Source organism: Haliotis rufescens, unplaced genomic scaffold (assembly GCF_023055435.1).
Source record: "Haliotis rufescens isolate VD_foot unplaced genomic scaffold, xgHalRufe1.0.p SCAF_3, whole genome shotgun sequence".
NCBI classification, from domain to species: Eukaryota; Metazoa; Mollusca; class Gastropoda; order Lepetellida; family Haliotidae; genus Haliotis; species Haliotis rufescens.
In genome coordinates, this window is record NW_025964001.1 from 6,064,055 (window position 1) to 6,084,826 (window position 20,772).

Genomic DNA, 20,772 nt, shown 5'->3' on the forward strand with positions numbered 1-20,772 from the left:
AATCTAATAAGTGCTCATTGATTATGGGTTGTTTAAAACAAATAGAATTAATGGATTTTTGATTTTTGATGTAGAAGGTTATGTATTTTATAAACTGGAAGTATATGATAATTAACTGAGATTGTTATTGTCTATGCCTTTGATGGGGGTAAAAGTAGCGTAAAATTATTGTCCCCCTGATTGAGTATGGTCGTCAAATTCATTCCAATTATTTTTGTCCCCCGCCGCGCGAAAGCGCGGAGCGGGGGATATAGTATTCACGACCGTACGTACGTCCGTCCGTACGTCCCACCTGTTTGTTGCCGCGATATCTCAAGAACTAAACACTGGATTGTCTTCATATTTGGAACTATGGTGTATATACAGACTCCTCAGACACCAGTCGGTTTTGGTGACCTCGACCCCATTTTCAAGGTCACAGCAGGCAAATCTGCTTTGGAGTTGCAAAACGGTGTTGCCGCAATATCTCAAGAACTAATCGCTGGATTATCTTCATATTTGGTACTGTGGTGTATATACAGGCGGGGGACATTTCGTCACTTTGTGACAAATACTTGTTATGTCTACCATTGACCCAGGCTCAATTATTCATAAGACGTTGTGATACTGTCTGGAATACTGTCTAGGTCTACACTGATGTCTTTCTTATGACATACCAAAAAAAGTAGTAGCAGCCCAGTCGTGAACATGCCGCAATTATCTACGCAAAGTTGGGTCCCTTAGTAATGCTGATAATTCACTCACTCACTAAAATGTGTCAGAATAATCCTCAATGGTAATTTGAGCGTGCATGGGATTAACCGTTTCCATTCACTAATAATGACCACAGCTGATTCCTTCCTCAGCGAATAAACTTGATTGCCTGAGTAATATTTTACGTTGCTTTTAACAATTGCCCATCAATACCACATAGGCCTGTACTTCACGGAGTCTTTGAAAGGTTGGATCACACGTGTTGAGAACAAAGTCTTCAATACAGTAGGTTCTGACAACCAGCAACGTTGTTGACAAGATGGAACGAATATCACTTAATTCTCTACTCGGATTCTATTCGAACGCATTGTATCTAGTGTGGCTTGGAATGGTCATTTACGTGATTTATATAACTGAGTGAATAGGTTTGGTTTTACGTTGTTTTGAACACCATAACTGTTATGTAACGGCGTGCCAGCTTGGGCAAGTGATGCTCGAAGTGACTAAGGTCTTAGACGTTTACAACTTTAGTAAAATCCTCGGGTACTGTGCTCACAACCCCAGATACAAAGTCAGTCCGGATCTTCGATTTGAACCCCTGTTGTCTGAGACGACTAAGGTACGCAACTCCACTATTCACGGTGAAGTATGGCGCCTAAGGAGAATCCCCCAACACACACACACACACACACACACACACACACACACACACACACACACACACGGACTGACATGAGTATATGAGCGTATCCTCTTGTATATTTACATTCAATGTGTATTTAGATTCAGATCAACACAAGGTGGGCACTAATTTAAAGTATATGGCCTCTTGATGCAGAACAGGCAACTGCTCGATCTCATTATACCAAATTAACAGGCAAAGGGGCCAGAAACCATGCCTACAAGTGATCTCAGATAAATACTCACAAAGCCTGTTCTTTTGGTGGTGTTTACTGTGACTGGAAAACTACACATCCTGACAAATATTGATGAGGAACTAAATTTACCTTTCGATTTCCTTTACAACAGTCGTTCAGTGTCGAATGGCCTCAGGTAAACGTCTGATTGTCAGCAGAAGATTGACTTTCAATTTGTTCTGATCTCTTCCTGCTTGGTTAGTATCGATTCTGCTGAGAGATAGTCATCTGTGGCCAATTGTGTTTGCTTGCGATTTCTTTCAATGTATTTTTACCTCCAAAATCACTTTTCAATACCAAAAGAGAATAAACTCCTGGAAATTCAGACGTGGTTTATTGAACAGAAATCATCCTTGTACCACAATTCCACTCACTGAACGTTTTTCAATTGCCACTGCAATTTTTGACGCAGAACAAATCTATCTTTCAAATGGACATGGTCGTCCTTCCATATCAACCGTTTGCTGTTTGATCATCTTGTAATATTTAAGCAGTTTTTCTATCACCAAGGCGGCTGCTGCAGACACTATCCCGCCAGCAAGAAGATAGAATGCAGTCTGCACGTCTTCGAGCTCTATTCCGTCATGGGATGTCGCCTTGTTATCACAGTAAGGCTGTTTGGGCCACCACTTTTCCTTCCAAGAACCAAGCAGTCCAAAGTTCTCCATGTCCATCGTTCTTAAAGTAAACGTTAATTACAAAATTTATATCGCATGCAAAAAGATAGTGGTATACAGTATTTTACATCTTAAAGCATCGTTGATGTCGAAAATAATTAGTTAATAACCAAACACCTTAACTTGTAACAGGATTGTATCTGCTGATCAAGCTGAAGTATTCTTGTTCTTGCGATATAAATGTACTTGTCTTCGTGAGTAAGGTACTTCATCAAATGGCATGCTAATGTACAACTGGCATATGATTTCAAATGATATATGAGTCACATGGGCCATCTTTATCATTTGTTCTGTTTCGTAACGCATTTTCATTTTAGTCCGAATCTATCAGTTGAATATCATGTATCAGGAAATAAAAATATAATTTAGAAGTAAAGGTTATGTGAAAGAAACCATTGAAGATAATTTTCCAATTTCTGAAATTTGATCTAGAACTTGGATAGCTCAATTTTCTGACATCTGGTGTCAGGACAATGATGCATGTGTAATGAAATAACAAGTGACGCATAATACTTAAACAGTGTTTAAATAACTGTACAAACTGAGCATTGAAGTTCCTTTAAGTACTATAATTATCACAATAAACTACTAACTCATTCTGTCGATACCATCATACAATACGTAATAAGATTAACAAGGAAAAGCAACATATGGACAATGTAACCGGATCTTCCGACAAGTACAACCTTCACAACTAAGGACAACTCCACCATTTGTACCATAAGCTACATATATTGCACAGAATACAATTTACTTACGCCCTTGAAAAGATTTGTGCAAAGGGCGAACCTTTTGGAAAGGCACAGGCATAGGAGATGCGGTAGAACGTCTCTGTTATAGCCTGGATACCGCATGAGTTTCCAGCACACACAGACGCCATATGAAGTTCCGTGAAGTACACATACGATCCTTCATTCACCTTATCACAATGAGCAGTTTGGTCAAAGGAGGTCACCCTTGGGTCAGTACGGTTGAACTCTTTTATACCCTCCCATACGTTTTTGAAGTCCGGTTCTGTCTGTAACATATTCATTGCAACACATTGTTGTAAGGTCACAGTGGCTAATGCACCGGTATCATATTGGTGATCATATCATATTTTTTAATTATTATACAGATTAAAAATATGTAATGCAGCAGAGTAGAGACCGGTGGCCTGAAACGGTTCGTCATCAGCTCACCCTTGCCCCCTCTACACGAAGCCCAGACAGTGAATTGGACTTCTCCCAGGAGGAGCGTCCAAGTCGAACCCATCAAGACTGTGTCAAAAGGGACAGAGAATACAATGATATAAATGATTTCATTGGATTTATAAAAAAAGTACAGGATTACGTTTGTTGGACAACAAAGAATTTTGTATGTATCATTTTCCATGACGCCCTCTACATATTCCGGGTCGTACCATTGATGGACCTCTGTGTCAAAACCACAAGCATGGCGAAGACAGTAATAAAATGATCGAGCTACACCATCATGTCGTTTAAGATACTGTGTTTGTGCCAAAGCTGGGCATCCACTGACAATGTGTTGGACAGTCTCATTAAATTCATTACATAATCTACATTTCATATTTACATTTCGATGCAAAATCACTCACGGACGGTTTCGAGTGGGAAGTGACTGGTCCTGAGCAGCAAACAGAAAGCCTTCTGTTTCACTTTTCCGGCCAGACGACTTCATCCAAGCGAAGGACTCTGCAGGATTGCTGATCTTCTCAACATACTGCAAATAAACTCGATGCAGTAGTCGTTCAGATAGCCTCTCCTTGAAAAACTGAGTCTGGGCCGACTTGCAATGGCACTTCGCTTGGTTGACACTCATTTCTGTACCGTCCAGCAGTATAGAATCATCAACAAAATCAACACCGACATTGAGATTATGTCCCACATCCTTGGCTCGTTTTAGAAAACTGTGGAATGCCTTGTTTTCATCATGAGTCTTGACATGCTTCACAAGTGCAAAAGTGCACAAACAATTCTATCACGAAGAGCCCCAACGTTAATCAAACCACGTCCTCCTATAATAATTGGTAAATATAAGCGATTGAGAGAAGAGCGAGGGTGGTGGGATCTATTGTCTGACATGATTCTTCGTGTGAGGGTGTCAATACCCTGAATTTCTTTTTTCGTTCAATCAACAACACTAAAAGAATATGAAAGGACGGGTACAGCATAAGTATTTGTGGCTTTTACTTTATTGCGAGCGTTCGGCGTTCTTAAGTCTACATTTGTACTCTACCCGAAGTTTTTCCTTGTTATGGGCATTCTGGAGTTTGTCCCTAATGTACATCCCCAAGTACGTATAGGCCTGATCTTCCACGAAATGGTCAATAATTCCTCCTCCAAGTAAACTGAGTGATCCTCCCTCTTCTCCGTCTTCACGTTTCAGATGAAGAATGTTGCATTTGTCGAGTCCTAAGGACATGCCGATATCTTTAGAAAAGGATTCGACAAGAAGAATCTGTTTTTTGAGTGTGGATCCTCCATTGGCAATAAGTTCAAGGTCATCCATTATTATTATTATTATTACTAGTAGTAGTAGTAGTAGTAGTAATATCGTAGGAATCTGGTCATATCCACCACAGGGGTGAGTGAGTATGGTTTTACGACCCTTTTAGCAATATTCCAGCAATATCACGGCGGGGGACACCAGAAATGGGCTTCACATATTGTACCCATGTCGGGAATCGAACCCGGGTCTTTGGCGTGACGAGCGAAAGTTTTAACCACTAGGCTAACCGACCGCCCCTTCCACCACAGGAAGGCATAGTTGCATATATGAATAAATCATGGTATTTGTGGTCATAAACTGTAGACTTCTTACCTCAAACTTAGAGTACCAGATTGTACCTCCCGACACTCCCCATGTATATTCCGTCTGTTTGGTTACATCATCAATCGTGTTGAAAGGTGCGTTGTCCCTGGCTAGAGTAAGGATGGCCATGAGGTTGCCGCTATACGCTGCCGCGATGATGATGGTGAAAATCCAGAGTGAAATGACTAACACTCGGCCAGATCTGGAGACCACTGTACACTCGGTAACTAAAGGCAAAACTTCATAAGTCATTGTTCATATGTAATGGACGATCTTGCAAGAACATCTTCTTTGATGAAATGGCGAAAACTGTGAAAACTGACAGAAACTAATTAGGCGTGCTAAATAAGATGTTCAAAAACGTTTTTGGCAGGAATAATTAATGAATGAGTTTGACTCAACGTCACTTTGAACAGCTTTTCACGGCCTGTCAGCTTGACGTGGGAGGAAAGTCTCCCGTTTCAAATGCAACACGAACTGTGAGGCAAATACAGAACGCAGTAGAACACTTGGTTTGACCAAGAAATTACAAACATCAAAATGTAACGAATTGAATTTTTATAATCCATGCGACTAATTATGTGATACATATCAGTAAAATGAACTAACATTTACAGGTATCAAAAAGGGAATAACTCGGTGTCATAAAGGTACCAAAATATTACCGTAACTAACATTATATTTACTAACTAGCGAACTTAATTATATGTGTATGAGATATACACGTAAGGGTTCTTTTCCCGTTTTTATGAAAGAAAAGTATCTTAAAAGAAGTCATTAGCTTCTTAAAAGTTAACTATTCCAATAATTAAGCGTTCTCGTCATACTGCAACGCCAATTAGGATGTTTCTAAGCAGTGTCTTTCATTGTTTCAGTGAAAGCTCATCAGGAAAGCATAAAACTCTTCAATCAATGATTTAAACAACCTAATGAAGCAAAAAAGATGTATATCTCTGGAAAATTCCAGTTTGAAAAGGCACTATGTTCAATGTTCAGAATGATTAATTGATTCTTCAAAATTACCCTCACTCTTTACTTTTACATCACAGTTTTGGATCTTTATCTCACTAGAGGGGCGGTCGGGTAGCCTAGTGGTTTAAGCGTTCGCTCGTCACGCCGAATACCCGGGTTCGATTCCCGACATGGGTACAATGTGTGAAGCCCATTTCTGGTGTTCCCTGCCGTGATATTGCTGGAATATTGCTAAAAGCGGCGTAAAACCATACTCACTCACTCACTCACTCATCACACTGGCGAGATTCTCTATGAATGAAAAAAATGTCTGTTGGACGTTCATCTGTTTATCATTGCAACTTTTATTTTGAATTTACAACAACTCTTCAACTTTCTATCTTGAAAGTCAGACTTTTATATTATAGTATGTAAAAGAAGTTGGGGATATTTTGTGTTGAGGTGCAACTAAAGGAAAATACACCAATGTATAGCAATGGTAAATGATTTATGTTGCAAGCAAGAACCTTTCCGAAGAAATCAAGGATGTGCTCAGTTGGTGTGCCAGATTTACCATTGTCACAGAGATATGGGTGTGAGCAGATGGATATTGTTTTTTTAAGCAAACGCTCAAAGACACTTTATTAAACACACTTAATCGTTAAGGAAGCAACAACATTGATCATGCGACGTTTGCAACGTGCTGAACGTTAACGTGCCATGTTGCAGGTGGGCACACGTCAGAATAGTGTTGCCTAAACGCTGCATGCTTCTCAATCTGTCATCATCAGATTGCGGGCCAGATATCAACAAACTCATAACGTCGATGATTGACGCCGCTCTGGACGCCCAAGGACCCAGGACAGATTGTTCAGAACGATGGCATGAAGAAAACAGTTGCAACTGCCACTCAGATGAGGGGCCGGTTGCAACAGGCAACTGGTGTAAGAGTACCTGGCCAGACGGTGAGAAATCGTCTGTCTTACAGCATTTGCGTGCACGACGTCCGCGTGTCATCCCACATCGTCACTGGTAGTCAGAGGCGAAAATGGTGTAGGGAACGTCAGCAGTTGGACAATCGACTTTGGGCTACTGTTTTCTGACAAATCGAGTTTTATGAACGAACGAAGGAGTCGGGTTTGGTGACGTCCTGTTATGTGGACGTTAACATCGTATAACAAGTTCGTTTTGGGAGTGGGTCCATAATGCCATTTGATGGCATTACTATGACTGGCCAAACTGTTCTCCATATTGTCCGTGGTAGAGTCACTTCTCCTTTCGGTAGTACATCATTGCACCACTCGTGGTGCCCTTTGCGCAACGGGTTTGGCAACGTTTTATCTTTCAAGATGATAATGCACGTGCTTATCGTGTCAGGATTGTGACCCGATGCCTGGAACAGCAAAACATCCATGTCATACTATTTCTAAGATATGTCTTGATGATTCCTACTATCCTTCACTGTCCCTTACCTTTTTGACATATCATATTAAAGGTGTCTGCCAATAAAAAACGCCTTCTAACTGTCATAGTGAAATACGTCTATGCTATTATCTATGGATACTTACCACATCTAACGAAGGTTCCAAACACAAACATGATTGTATCTGCCCACAGCGGAGAACTACTATAATTCTGTGAAGTACTGCCTCCGTACTTCTCTCCGAGGTACAACTGTATGCTGAGGACGACGAAGACAATGGCGAGACAGAGGAAGACGGGGTATTGAAAGGGTTCCAGCAAGGTCTTCATGGCCTTATGTTTGAGGGCAGGTGACTTGAAGACACCGCCAGCGTAACCATAATAAAAGGGGTAGGCAAAGTCAACAACCCTGCCTCGATCAACCGACGTGGTTAAGGGTGCCATCGCAAGGTCAACTTCCTGAAACCAAATGTAATCAGTTTGTTCGAATAGCCTGTGTACAACAAGACAAAGTTAATCCTAATTCAATTAATGGGGAACAAGGCTCGGGCAATATGGCAGCCCCAGCATGTGTGATTCATTTCGTTCAACGCATTGTTTACTTGCTCAAATGTCATTATTTTGACAATATCTTGACCAGGACTGAAAATTTGCAACAGAGGGTCGAGCATTGTCCAGCTTTAGCTTGAAACATCGTTATAACGTTATGGACGGGAAATAATTCCTGTCAGCACTGTGGCCTGACACCTGTTGTCTGATTAGGGTTAAATACAATAATTAAAGTACACTTTAAAGTTTATTAAAGTTAATTAAAGTACAATAATTGTATATTTCTTGAGTTTTATTATCATTCTGGGCCTTGTTGCTGTGGTTAGTAAATTCAAAAGAAATGTTAACAAAATATTCATACTCTATAATATTAGATCAATTGGGCTATGAACAGGAAATGTCTTGTACATGGCCCAGTTGTCTAAAGTACGATACTTACACTTGCCTGGACATTAACGCAAAGAGGACCTTCACCCAAAACAACCATTTGTACGACAAATTATAAATGACAGTTATGTTGTTACAAAGTATTAACTTAGTTCCAACAGATTTGCACGCACCCTCCGCTGCACCTGCCCAACTAGACCAGTCCATTCTTCATTTGCGTTTCTGCCCCATTCTCCATCAGGCGGTTCTTCGAATACATAGCTTGTAAATACAGTGAGTTGGATTAGACATGAGTCAGATTGATGTGGAAGTTATGCCCGAAGTGATGCAAGTCTTCGACCTTAACCACTTTGGTGAAACCTACGAGCTTTGGTAAGGTGCTGACAACCCCAGAAACATTATCAGTGCGAACCGAGATTCAAAGCCGCAACCAAAGGTTTCTGGCACGCTTGAGGGACGCGACTCAAAAAAGAGAATTGCGGTGCCATAGACGACTGCCCCAACTTGTAAATACAGAATCGTCAAACTTTTATGTCTACAAAGAGTGACATATTTATTGAAACATTCAAGTATAATGTACCTGTGAAACTAGACTGGTTCAGATTATTTTTGCGACTATGCCCTTTCGTCGTAAGGGGTACATAAGGATAATGTATAGAAACAGAATAGAAACAAAGATTCATATTATTACTTCTCTACTGAAACTGGTAGGAACAACATTACTCATTATTGTTGTGTTATGCGGTTTTATAAGGACTGCCTTCCTTCTACAATAAAGAAAAACATGTTATATTATGTCTCAACCAAGGCGACTAAATGTAATTGGTGTTCAAACCCGTTGCCTCGATAATTGTGTGACATCGAACCCTGATAGCGTGGATCGTAGCTAATAATTATAATCACTAGTAACTCGATTTGTTACATGTCGCCTTCAAATAGCTGGGTTATTGTTGAATGCTGTCAACAACAAACAAATAAACAAACGAACTCAAAGGTAACAACTCCGTCAACGGCACATAGCTTCTTACCTAAAGTTTGTTTTGACAGCCATATGGTGAAGCATTTCAACGCAGAATCCTGTATATCTCGGGGTTTCAGTTTCCGCTGATCGGATAACGAATGGTGGCCACTTAAAAAGATGCAATTGCTGTTATTTAAAATATAATACTGTCAAACGAACTTCTTATTTTCTGTATTTTGTCAGAATCTTTCCTAAAAGAATAAGATGATTTCATGTTGAACAAATTCAAGCTGCTATAACATCGGGGTGTTTATCACCTCATTCGTGCCTATGACAAGTTGTCGCATGTTCAGACCATGTTGTGTGTTAGGGAATGCTGCGGCAGACAGTTCCACCTCCCCAGACGTCATGACGTTCCCGACGACGTCCCAATATCGTGACCGCTCTGCACCATACATCAGCGTCCGTACAGGTATCGGGCTACAGCAATCTACCTGTAGCAGACACGTGCACATCACTTACACAACTGTCAATCAATTAATCAAGATATATATTTATAAATATTCATGAACCTGAGGAGGACATTGCTCGCACAGCTTACACAACTGTCAATCAATTAATCATTACCCATGCACCGGAAGACGCCTTTATAGAAAATATACATGTACATGTACCTTCATTTACTTCAGGGTTTACATCTCGCAGTATCCTTATTTCGAATTATACAGATATATTTGTACAGTACGTCAGATGTCTTGTCATTGAGGGGCCGATCATCTGATATTTAACAGTATGAAGCAAGGATATTTTCTTCAAGCATGTACTGGGGCAATGTATGTCGAGTCAGTGATCACAGGGTGCTAAGGGACACGTATCAATGATCACATGATGATATAGGGACACTTGTCAATGATCACATGACTATATGGACACACGTGTCAATGGTCATATGTTGATATAGGGCCACGTGTCAATGATGACACAATGACATAAGGACTTGGTCAAGGATCACATGATATGAACAAGAGGGATACACAGGAAAAACACTTAGCACGGGTATTCTCTCAGTATCCACTTAGAACTGCAATGTATATTTTACAAATAGCTTACATGATTTGTAGGCCTCGATGCCAAACAGCTAAAATATATGTATTTAAATAATTACTTACACGTGTTTGTGATTCGCATTGCTATTCTCCCGCTCTGAGATTTGTACATGTATACCTCTTGATATCACGTTCATGAAATTGGCCCCGCCAGAATAAACAACAACATCTGAATGATGGTTATATCACGTAACGTACATAACGATCCTCGTTTTGATATGCTAAATTCAACTGTAATGACGGTCTTTTATCGATGTAACTGAAAGATTGTTGCGCTAAACCCAACTCCCTAACACACTCGATGGAGACCGTGATTCGTGTGTTCTCACCTCTAATGTTTGCTGGTGGCAATCACACACGTCTAGAACTTCAATTAGTGCAATGTTGTCCAGCCCAGATCGAATAATATCCCGTTGACCCGTTCCGGCAGTAGAGACAAACAGCCACTTTGACACATACCCTATTTCTTGGCGTCTTTCTGTTTCGGCTTGAAATACACCTGCCTTAAAACATAAGCATCAATGATCACTACTAAAGTTCTATGTATGATGAAAAATAATTCATGAAGTTTTTGACATCACAATTGTTCAATTGTACACAGATACGAAGGTGTGCACATGTTCAAGTGTACACATACTATGATGAATGCCTCTTTACTTGTTCTCTATGATCTATACCAATTCAATTGCACACACAATACTTAGACACTACCTGTTCAATAGCGTAGCGTAGGTTTTCCCCACTGCAAATAACAAGAACGTTGAGGTATTGAACTTGAAATTGTGTCAAATACCGGAGGTGCAGGAGTTCCCTATACAAATCAAGGATGCCGTGGATTTGAGCCACTAGCAACGTCCATGTCCTAAGGCCTGTGTCAAATGCTTGTGCTACATCCAGTGCTCTCTGTTCTGAAATAAAATTAAAGCAAATACTGATATAGGAATTAGTCAACATTAACTTGACTTATGATGCCATAACTATATTGAACCGCAAAAGAAACGTCACCCCAAGTAACATTGCATGGAAAGCTGTCATTTAAATATCTGGGTAATGTTTGTCAAAGTTTCTAAAATTTAACACTACCTTGTCCGAAAAAATGAAATTTGATGATAAAAAACAAAGCAGATGACATTAAAACCGATCGCCCAAACGCATCTCGGCAACGGCCATGGTAACCCGATGCACGTGAGTTCCGTGCAAATAGAAATGCACATGCGTTCCCCCATTTCTTGCCCCATAAAATTCCACCCAGATCGGATAACATTCATTCGTTATTGAATTGCTAACACCTGCCAAGATTGACAAGAAATCAGCGACACCAAGCCCTTGGACGATTGCAAGCTGGACAAAAACCGCCCAGCAAGTAGCTAATGCATTTCAAGTCCACGTAAGGACCATATACAGGATCCAGAAACTGTACCATACCACCAACACAACAGATGGCCGACCACGTAGTGGAAGACCAAGGGTCACCACCCGACGTCAGGATCGTCAGATTGTGCCAAATCATCTTCAAGATCGCTTTGTTACTGCTGCGGAAACTGCTCTACAGACCATGGGGACACAACAGCGACACATTAGTGCGGACACCGTGCGTCGACGATTGACGAGCAGACACCTCCACTGTCACAGGCCACACCGAGAGTCAGGCGACGCCGTAGGGAACGTTAATCGGATGCTTGTGTTGTTGAGAGAAAACTCATGGGGTGGTCCGAGCATCATGGTTTGGGGTGAAATTGGCCCTGTGAACATCCAGAACATCGGTCCAGGGAGAGGCAATGGTGTTACAGCAGCTCGGTACTTTGATCAAGTCTTGAGACCACACGCCATACCTCATTCGACGCAACCACGGGTTTTAGTATGATGACGCCCGTGCCCACACTGCGAGAGCAACAAGAGACTTCCTCCAGCAGAATGGCATCAGAACCATGTCCTCAGTCCCGATTTCACTCCCACTGAGCCCCTATGGGACGAAATTCAAAGACGGCTGAATGACTGCATCTGAACTGCGTCAGGCGTTCCTCAGAGTGTGGGCTCAAGTGCCTATGGCCTTCATCAATCGCCTCATCCATTCCATGTTTCGACGTTGCACGGCAGTCATCAATGCACATGACGGACACACGAGACACTGACTTGCGATGCCATTTTCTCAGAGACTAGTGTTGTGTTTCACTTAAAGAACATTTCAACCTTGATGATCAGTTTTGCCAAGTTTCGTCTTTTTAATATGTCTCGATGTATGTTTACAGTGTTTCGACAAATAAGGTTTCTCATATATATATCCATGGTGACGTTTCTTTTGCGGTTCAGTATGGTTCTAGTTTAGTATAAACACATTTCTTTGCAGTTAAATCATCCAATTATCAAATGCTGTTAGCAATATCCTAATATTTCATACTCGTTGATCGATAGTGAGTGAGTTGGGGTTAACGCTGCTTTGAACAGTATTGCAGTTATATGACATCGAGATGCAAGTCTGAGACATTTACCCTTTATAGCGCTGACAAACCAATATGTTTATAATCAGAACGAATCGGGGATTCCACCCCAAGATCCTAACATCATGACGCGCCTAAGCCAATCTGTGATTACAACGTACAGAAACATGCATTGCATTTCCAAAGAAACTTATGGTCAATGATTATATATATGCTGATTAAATCAAGTAATTATACCAGTGCCATATATATATGCGTGTGTGAGTGATATCGATATCACATCTGACTACGATGAAATGGCATTGTGTTTTCGAAGAACTTCTTCTTTTCAAATTGTGGCCCTTTTTCTATTCTTAAAAAAATAAAATAAATAAAACAGGTGCAAATTCAAGAAACTTAAAGCTACACTACCATTTTGAGTGTCACATATGACAACAAGAGTGTTCCATCCGAGGAGCGCCATTATTCTATTGACCACCGTTACAGCAAAGTCAGAGATGGGCTGACACTGCTGAAAAGTTAGCTTCCCGGTTGAAGATGTATGAGAACTGCAGTCAACGTCATTTTCATCAACATGACAACATGGAAGCTGGGCGGTATCATCACCATGCGAGGATTCCTGATAGTCTGGTCCGTTGTGTGAGTTACTGGGACCTCCTCCGGACCCAGATCCATGGCTATTGCATTCCAGCTCTGAAAAAGCATTTACTTCTGACAACTAACGTCATTTATACGAAATCCTAAATTAAATGCTGCCACTTTGCTAGCATATATATTTATTTGTAAAACGAAATGTCTCGTTATTTCAATTATTTGTTTATTTTCTCGAATTGTCAAGTGTATTGCGATTAGTTTCTCGTTTCTTCGAGTTTCTCTCTCGTGATTTCAAATTTATTTCCAAAAAGCGAAATTTCGAGAAAATAATTGAAATAACGCGAAAATAAATCGAAGTAAGAAAAAATCGCGTAATTTCGAAAAAATAGTCGGAAAAACAAAAATCAAGATTTTGAAATAAACTTGAAAAAACGAGAGAGTAATCGAATTTACGAGAAAATATGTGAAGTACCGCGAATAAAAGCAAAGCAGCGAGAAAAAAATCGAAATTTCTATTTTTTAAAGATAAACTTCAATTAACGAGAAAATCTTCAGTAACGAGACAAAACATTATTGTGTTTCTTGGTTTATTAGCACCATTCACGGACTCGTTGGTTTCATCAAAGTGGTACACGGCCTTGACCACTTCAAACTCTCATCCCACACCAAGCAGACATGTCATGACAGAACTGAATATTTTGAAACGTCTGTGGAACTTCATGTTACCTCACATAATTTATATTATATGTATTTGAAAATTGAAAGAACCGTTGTTTTGATTAGGTTTTATTTAACCATCACTCATTTCTGCTACAGTTTTGTAAAACGTAATCTGTACTGGGATATTTTGTGTAAAAATAAATTGGTTTAATGAAGACTTGGGTGTGAAATGCACTTGCACCCACATGACCCCCACCATGTTTGACTTGTTGACATTATGTGTATCATCCGAGATATGTTTATATAATTTTAAAAGTTATAAATCATTGTTTTTTTAATAAAAGTATGTAGAAGTATTCTTTGAGTGGTGACTAAGCGCTAGTACAGTTAGTGTTTTGGATTATCGCTTACTTTGGATATTTTCAGTTGGAAAAAATAACATATGATAAAATCAACTGAGAGGTGCAGTTTATTTTGCTCTCCAGTTAAGTGAACAATTATATCCCGCCGATGTGGTCGTGTTGACGATTGAAGCAGAACACAAATCAGTGGATGATGAAATGAGCAACAATTGATTGTCTCGGTAAGATAACAGAAACAGGGTATAGAAGATTCTTGGGGTTAACATCAACTACTATTCTGCCTGAATTGTTTACTTTCAATTGAGCGTCATGCCAAAAGACGTTAAAAGATGGTACTTGTTGATACCCTGTCTGGCGCTCGGCATTAAAGGGCTAAAACAAGGGCTGGTCGGCTCGGAGTCAGTATACTGTGTCTGAGTGGGGTATTCATGTTTAACGGCGGCATGGTATCTCAGTGTGTGCTAGCACTATAAATCGGCATCAGTCCGGACTAGTACAAGCAGCCACACACACGTGCATGCACGTCGCTATATATGTGCAATAATCTTGGATGCGACGTTGAACCTCACCACCTTTCAATTTAAGGAGTAATACATATACACTACACACACGTAGTTAGCACCACGTCTCTGTAACTACATGTAGGAGGGTTAATATGTCCAGGTGGTCTAACGCCTGCAATCCGCTGTTCAGAATTGCCTTCCCTCAAGCGTTGCAGAACCGAGTTCGAATACCATAGTGTTTGAGCAACATAGCAACTCTTATGGATTTCGCTCAGAAAATACTTTTTGAAGACATGGATCCCCTCAAAGATTTCTCCCTCAAGGTACCGTCAAGTCGGCGTGTCCCGGACATAATTTCCTTTTCGAATAACGGATTGAAACCGTCCTCACTCGTTCAATTTCATAGTACACATTTTTATTCTGTTTGACATCAATAAATAGCCGTACCAGCAAAAGTACTCAGTAGTTTTAACCTAACGGCAAAGTATGAGAGATGCTCAGGAATTCAGGAATAATTTAATCCTACTGTAGATATACTTGCGTCTATACTATTAGACACAACCATGACAAAAAGAAGTACAAGTCTTACCTCTTGTATTTAAAGAATGTTCACCATGTGAGAACGACAATGTGAATACTGCCACCACTGTCAAGATATCACGCACAAACTCTTCTCTCATCTTTAAGCAAGACAGATAAAATGTATCTCCGTCCAGAAATGAAGTTGGAATGCGACAGAATCCATCGATTATCATGTGTAAAATATCTCAAATTGAATTTTCAATGTGCGACCAGAATAATTAAATCAAATATAACGATTTCTGGTAGAATTACTCATACGACATGTCAATTTTTGTGCATCTTATTTACTTCTTACTCAATAATCAACACAACCCGTGGAACTAATTAGCGACTAGAAAACACAGAATGTGCTTCCAACATTTATTTAAGATATTTGTCATACATTTCTTATCGAGCCGGTTTACCTAAGACTAACGCCTTTAAGCGAAAGACTAGATGGTGAATGTTTCATTGGCACAAACATGTATTATGATTATATCTGAACAGAGCTGGCGTTTCTCAGCTGAATGAGGGGTGGGGGGTGGCCGAGTGGTTAAAGTGTTGGGTCCTCACAGCCGAAGACCGGGTTCGATATGTGAAACTTGTTTTTGGTGTCTCACCCATCCACTTCTGGAAAGTTCTTGAAAGACCAAAGGTTAACAGAAATAGCCGTGTCATTCAATCAGACACAAATCTACAATGGGATTGTGTTGGCATTGTATGTTTTTGGAGGCACGGGCTGCCCAATGTCCGTAATTCGTGTTAGAATCCGAGATTCTTCCTGATTAATCATCTTCCGAATTTTAAACTGTGTTGTCGATTTCACCAAATTGTAAAGACCACGGGATCCTTTTGTCCTTCAACAGTAAGTCAGTGTCTTCCTGATGGTTGACCTGTCGTGGTGTAATTAAACTACTCGGTCAGTGATTAGTGAGTGTATGATCTTGTAGCTAGGTATTCTAGTTTTCCTATCTATCTATTAATGTAACCGAGTTGATACTGACGTGAAACCCTCTTCAATGACGCATATGGCATAGAAAGGACAGAGGTGACATGTACTTTGTGATAATATGCTTCTACCTTAGTTTTTAACAGTGGAAAAGTTTTGAATGGTTGCGTGTTGAAACATATAATCAGTTTCACCTGTGCACATATACTGATTTAGAACACAAAATGCCATTATGCGCATATGCTACAATAGACACTTTGATGAAATCTTCTGGTAATCTTTTGGGGATGGTGTAATATATTTACACAAAGGGAGCATCCTTGTCAGCCACATTTTCACCTCCCATTGGTTCCCATAGTTAACGCCGCGTTCAAGATTATTTCACTCTTCCAGCGACATGCATAAACCTCTGAGACACATCACAATGTATTATGCAAAGGACAATACTCTTGGTCTCAATATTAACTCGACATGCATAACCCTCTGACACACATCACAATGTAATTTGCTAAGGGCAATACTCTTGGTCTCAATATTAACTCTTGTAGAATGCTTGTTGTAGATGAGTAGCAAATCATTCGTAACATGTGACATGTGCTCAGGGGATTAGCTGTGGACACAACTGAGATCAATGCAATTAGATTGTTGATATAGAAGTGGTGATATCTCCAAAACATTAACTCCATTGCCAAGTTTCAAAATGAAGCAATTATGACATTATAACCAGGGAATTTTGCACTGCGGGGTGGAAAATGTATTTAAGTGTGAGGGTGATGTTTCCCGACGCTTTTGGTAATAATCAACCATTATAAACAATGGAAACGCAGCCATTTTGGCGATCTTCCGGAAAACAATTCTAGGTCAAGGCCTAGGTTTTCACACAGGCATGTGCCCTTTGAGTCTTATATTGCCATTGGTAGATTAGCCAGTACTATTATGGCAAAAACGACGAATGAAAGCATTAGATGATCACATGCTTATCACGGGAAAGACGCTGATACCAGTATATGAAAAGCTGGGGGGTCACTCTATGACAATTCAGGCGCCAATGTATTCACAAAAGCGCCCCAATGTATTCACAAAAGCGCTTATACATGTATAACAAGGGTATTGTACATGGGTAGATTTATTATATTTTGTTACACATTCCAGTATGATACAGATAACACCTGTTATATGTCATCTTTTGGTATGATTATTTTCTTGCAAACCAATTCCTTTTTAATCTCACAGAAGCTGTAGATGTCCAAACGTTTCAATTCTAAATATGAACAGCAAGCAGTAGAGTCTCGGCTCATACCACCTGTTTCTTCAAGAGATGGTCATTAACAAGTGTCACAAACATGCACGTCTCAGTCATGGTCGTTGTCTCTTGCTATCCCTGACACGTGCCCACCAAATCTCGCTCATCAATGACAAAACGGCCATAAAACTTCCAATTCCAAGGACAATAAATGAACCTTGTAAGTCGATGACTGTGACAGTTTTGCCTTTCATCTCGCGCTGCTTTGAGCAAGAATCATCTTTTGACATCCATTTTCTTCTCCAGACATCATACAGGCCTCTTTCGGAGAAGGTTATTAACCTGAAAGAAATGTATGTTCATGGAGTTGTAATTGGGGGATAGCTGCGTATGTATTAAGCCTCTTTAACGAATTGTTTCATTTTTCAACAAATTACATATTCAGAGGAATTTAAAGAGTATTTTGCGAGGTTGCTATCACTGAAAGTCGTCTAAACTTCGTATGTCGTAGCCCTAAGCATTCAATAGTTTATCTGCATGAACATGTATTGGATTTTTGTATATCGGTAGTCATTGTAGCATTCAGAGAAACCAATATATAAAGCTCTTACCAATCCGAAACGGTCTTTGTAAATGGTGAATGCAATGGTAGACCAAGGGCGTACTGCATAGGGAAACCTACATCTGGAATCAGCTTCAATGAACTGTCATCTTGCAGCCATGTCTTAAGTATGTCAGATTCAACTACAAAGACATATTTTCCCGCCAACACCTTCCTCTTGTGCACCAGCTCGGAGGCATGGAGTACATCCGAGTCACTTTTATTGAAGTTTATGACACTTTGCCAAAAGCTTTGATGAACCGGGTCTTTGGAAACCTGGATAATAATAGCATTCATATTAGAAGAACTGTTCAGAGTTTTCTTGAACCAAAACACAGCATCATAAGACGGATGAGAGATGTTTTACGCCACAGTCAACAATATTCCACGATGGCTTGTAAAGAATCATGCCTGAGTCATGGAAACTAGTGGTTGACAGCAAGGCCAAAGGCCACGTTTTTGAGACAATTGAGATAGGCCCACAGCAACTGTGCTTGTCTATGAGGCGACCAAATTGATCAGGTGGTCAGCACCTGTGGGAATTTCAGGTAAAATTATAGGTCCCCGGTAGCCTGTGCTTGTCTATGTGGCGTCTGCATGGATCGGGTGATCAGGCTCGGTGACCTGGTTGATCCAATCGTTTCCCAACTGCGAGGGTCGATACTTATGATGTCAATCACTGAATTGTCTTTTAATGCAATATTGCTCGGTGCGAGATTAACCACAAACAACAAATCATTGTTGTTGGCTCTGACAGTAAGTATAAGTTGCCGTGGGCCTACTTTCACCAATAATATCAAGTGTTGAGCTATAATAAGGAGGTGTTTACAAGCAAATAATAATGGTCAAATTCAACATGAAATAAAAATATACGAACGGTTTCGTGAAAATCCATGACACGAAAGTGTAATGGTACAACACGTACGCTAAATGAATCGCTCCACAGAGATCCACCGAGTGTTCCCCACTTGTAAGTGTTTTGTTGTACCATTTCCTCTGAGGTTGAGAACGGTACCATTTGCTTTGAAACCGTGAAAAAAGCTATCATATTGCTGCAGTAGATGGCACTTGTTATCGCCCCAAACACACAGATAAAACTGAAAAGGATGTTACTAGAGGCCCTCATCTGATTTACAGAAAGACCTGAAAGAAAAGATTACATTTTCATTAATAATGACAAAAAACATTGCAAGGGATGCGTGTTTATAGCAGGCATGGGTTACTGAAGAAAAATAAACTGTCCCCCAAAAGCTTTCAAAATGTAATAAGGCCCCGTGTTTTACCACGAAAACAATTGTTAACCAGACTGCTCGAAAACGAGTAATGTGGGTCTGAATTAAACATTTTCCCTTCTCTTTTCAAAGAATATAATGTTTGTCGTGAAGCCTTCATCATTAAAGTTAAAACTAATGAAAGGAACATTAAATGGACACTTGCTTACTTTGTCGTATCATCAAACCAAACACTAGGAGCCACGTGTCCGATACGTCCTCTCCTCCTCTAGTGGCCATCGGACAGTGACGCGTTGTATACAGAAGTAGGATCAGCAACAGGAATGAGGTGACAAGGCAAAGATGGACATATAACGATAATGGCTGGAGGTAGAGCTGCCATCTTGAAGCTTCTAGGTCTGGTAGACGGTACACACCAGCGCCGATGTCATAACCTATTGGGTAACTGAAGTCCATTATTTTCCTTCTCTCAAAAGTTTGGCCAAGAGGTGCTACGGTCATATCAATCTCCTGAAGAACATAACGCAATTTATAAAGTGGAGATACAACAGTTTGCACGTATTTTCGTGTGAGTGATCGATGAAAGAATCACTGAGTGATCTAATCACAACATCCAAATTCTCAAAAATAAGTAAACTGTTAAGCTGTTATCAAATATGACGAGCGAGTAATGAATATATATATATATATATTGACCAAAAAAACATACCTTTCTTTCAATTTGTCCTACAAGACCCGTCCACGTGCCATCACTCTTTTTTTCTCCCCATTCCAAATCAGGAGGAAAAATCATCTTAAAACTAAAATTGTGTGTTATGTTAACGTGATATATTTGTACAGATGTGGATGATAGATAGATATAACAAAATATGTTACATTACGTTGCAAATAGACACATATTCATTGATCTCTTGATGTGATGTTGATATATTGATGTTTGCATGACGTTAAATGAGGACCTAACGAATGGGCAATATTTGATGCCCTTGTCCCACCGGAATAATGAAAGTAGAGAAGTTATCAATAACTCATGTGATCAATGTAATCCTTCCATTATGCCATTTTAGACCAATACTGAGTGGCAACACTTATAACATCTAACTCTTTAAAAGTACAGATTAGGCATACGTGAAGTTCATAACAATGGAGAGT

At 40.0% G+C, this 20,772-nt stretch overlaps 2 protein-coding genes across 2 annotated transcripts in view; both read right to left on the minus strand.

Annotated features, from left to right (window-relative positions):
• Positions 1-15,714, minus strand: part of LOC125384323 (glutamate receptor ionotropic, kainate 3-like) — a 39,220-nt gene extending 23,506 nt beyond the window's left edge. Inside the window, exons 1-6 of the mRNA XM_048403301.1 lie at positions 15,624-15,714; positions 11,189-11,385; positions 9,689-9,865; positions 7,621-7,933; positions 5,111-5,328; positions 3,077-3,305 (exon numbers count right to left, since the gene is read on the minus strand). Coding sequence (XP_048259258.1) covers positions 3,077-3,305; positions 5,111-5,328; positions 7,621-7,933; positions 9,689-9,865; positions 11,189-11,385; positions 15,624-15,714 — 1,225 coding nt within the window. The remainder of the gene's footprint in view (positions 1-3,076; positions 3,306-5,110; positions 5,329-7,620; positions 7,934-9,688; positions 9,866-11,188; positions 11,386-15,623) is intronic.
• Positions 15,715-17,654: 1,940 nt separating this feature from the next.
• On the minus strand, positions 17,655-20,126 carry LOC124131769 (glutamate receptor ionotropic, kainate 4-like). The gene is made up of 4 exons (XM_046495230.2): positions 19,830-20,126; positions 19,314-19,531; positions 18,399-18,664; positions 17,655-18,129 (listed from the first exon to the last, which is right to left on the minus strand). Exons 1-4 carry the CDS (start codon positions 20,119-20,121, stop codon positions 17,901-17,903), a joined length of 1,005 nt encoding a protein of 334 aa, XP_046351186.2. The 5' UTR covers positions 20,122-20,126; the 3' UTR covers positions 17,655-17,900.
• Positions 20,127-20,772: the final 646 nt, after the last annotated feature.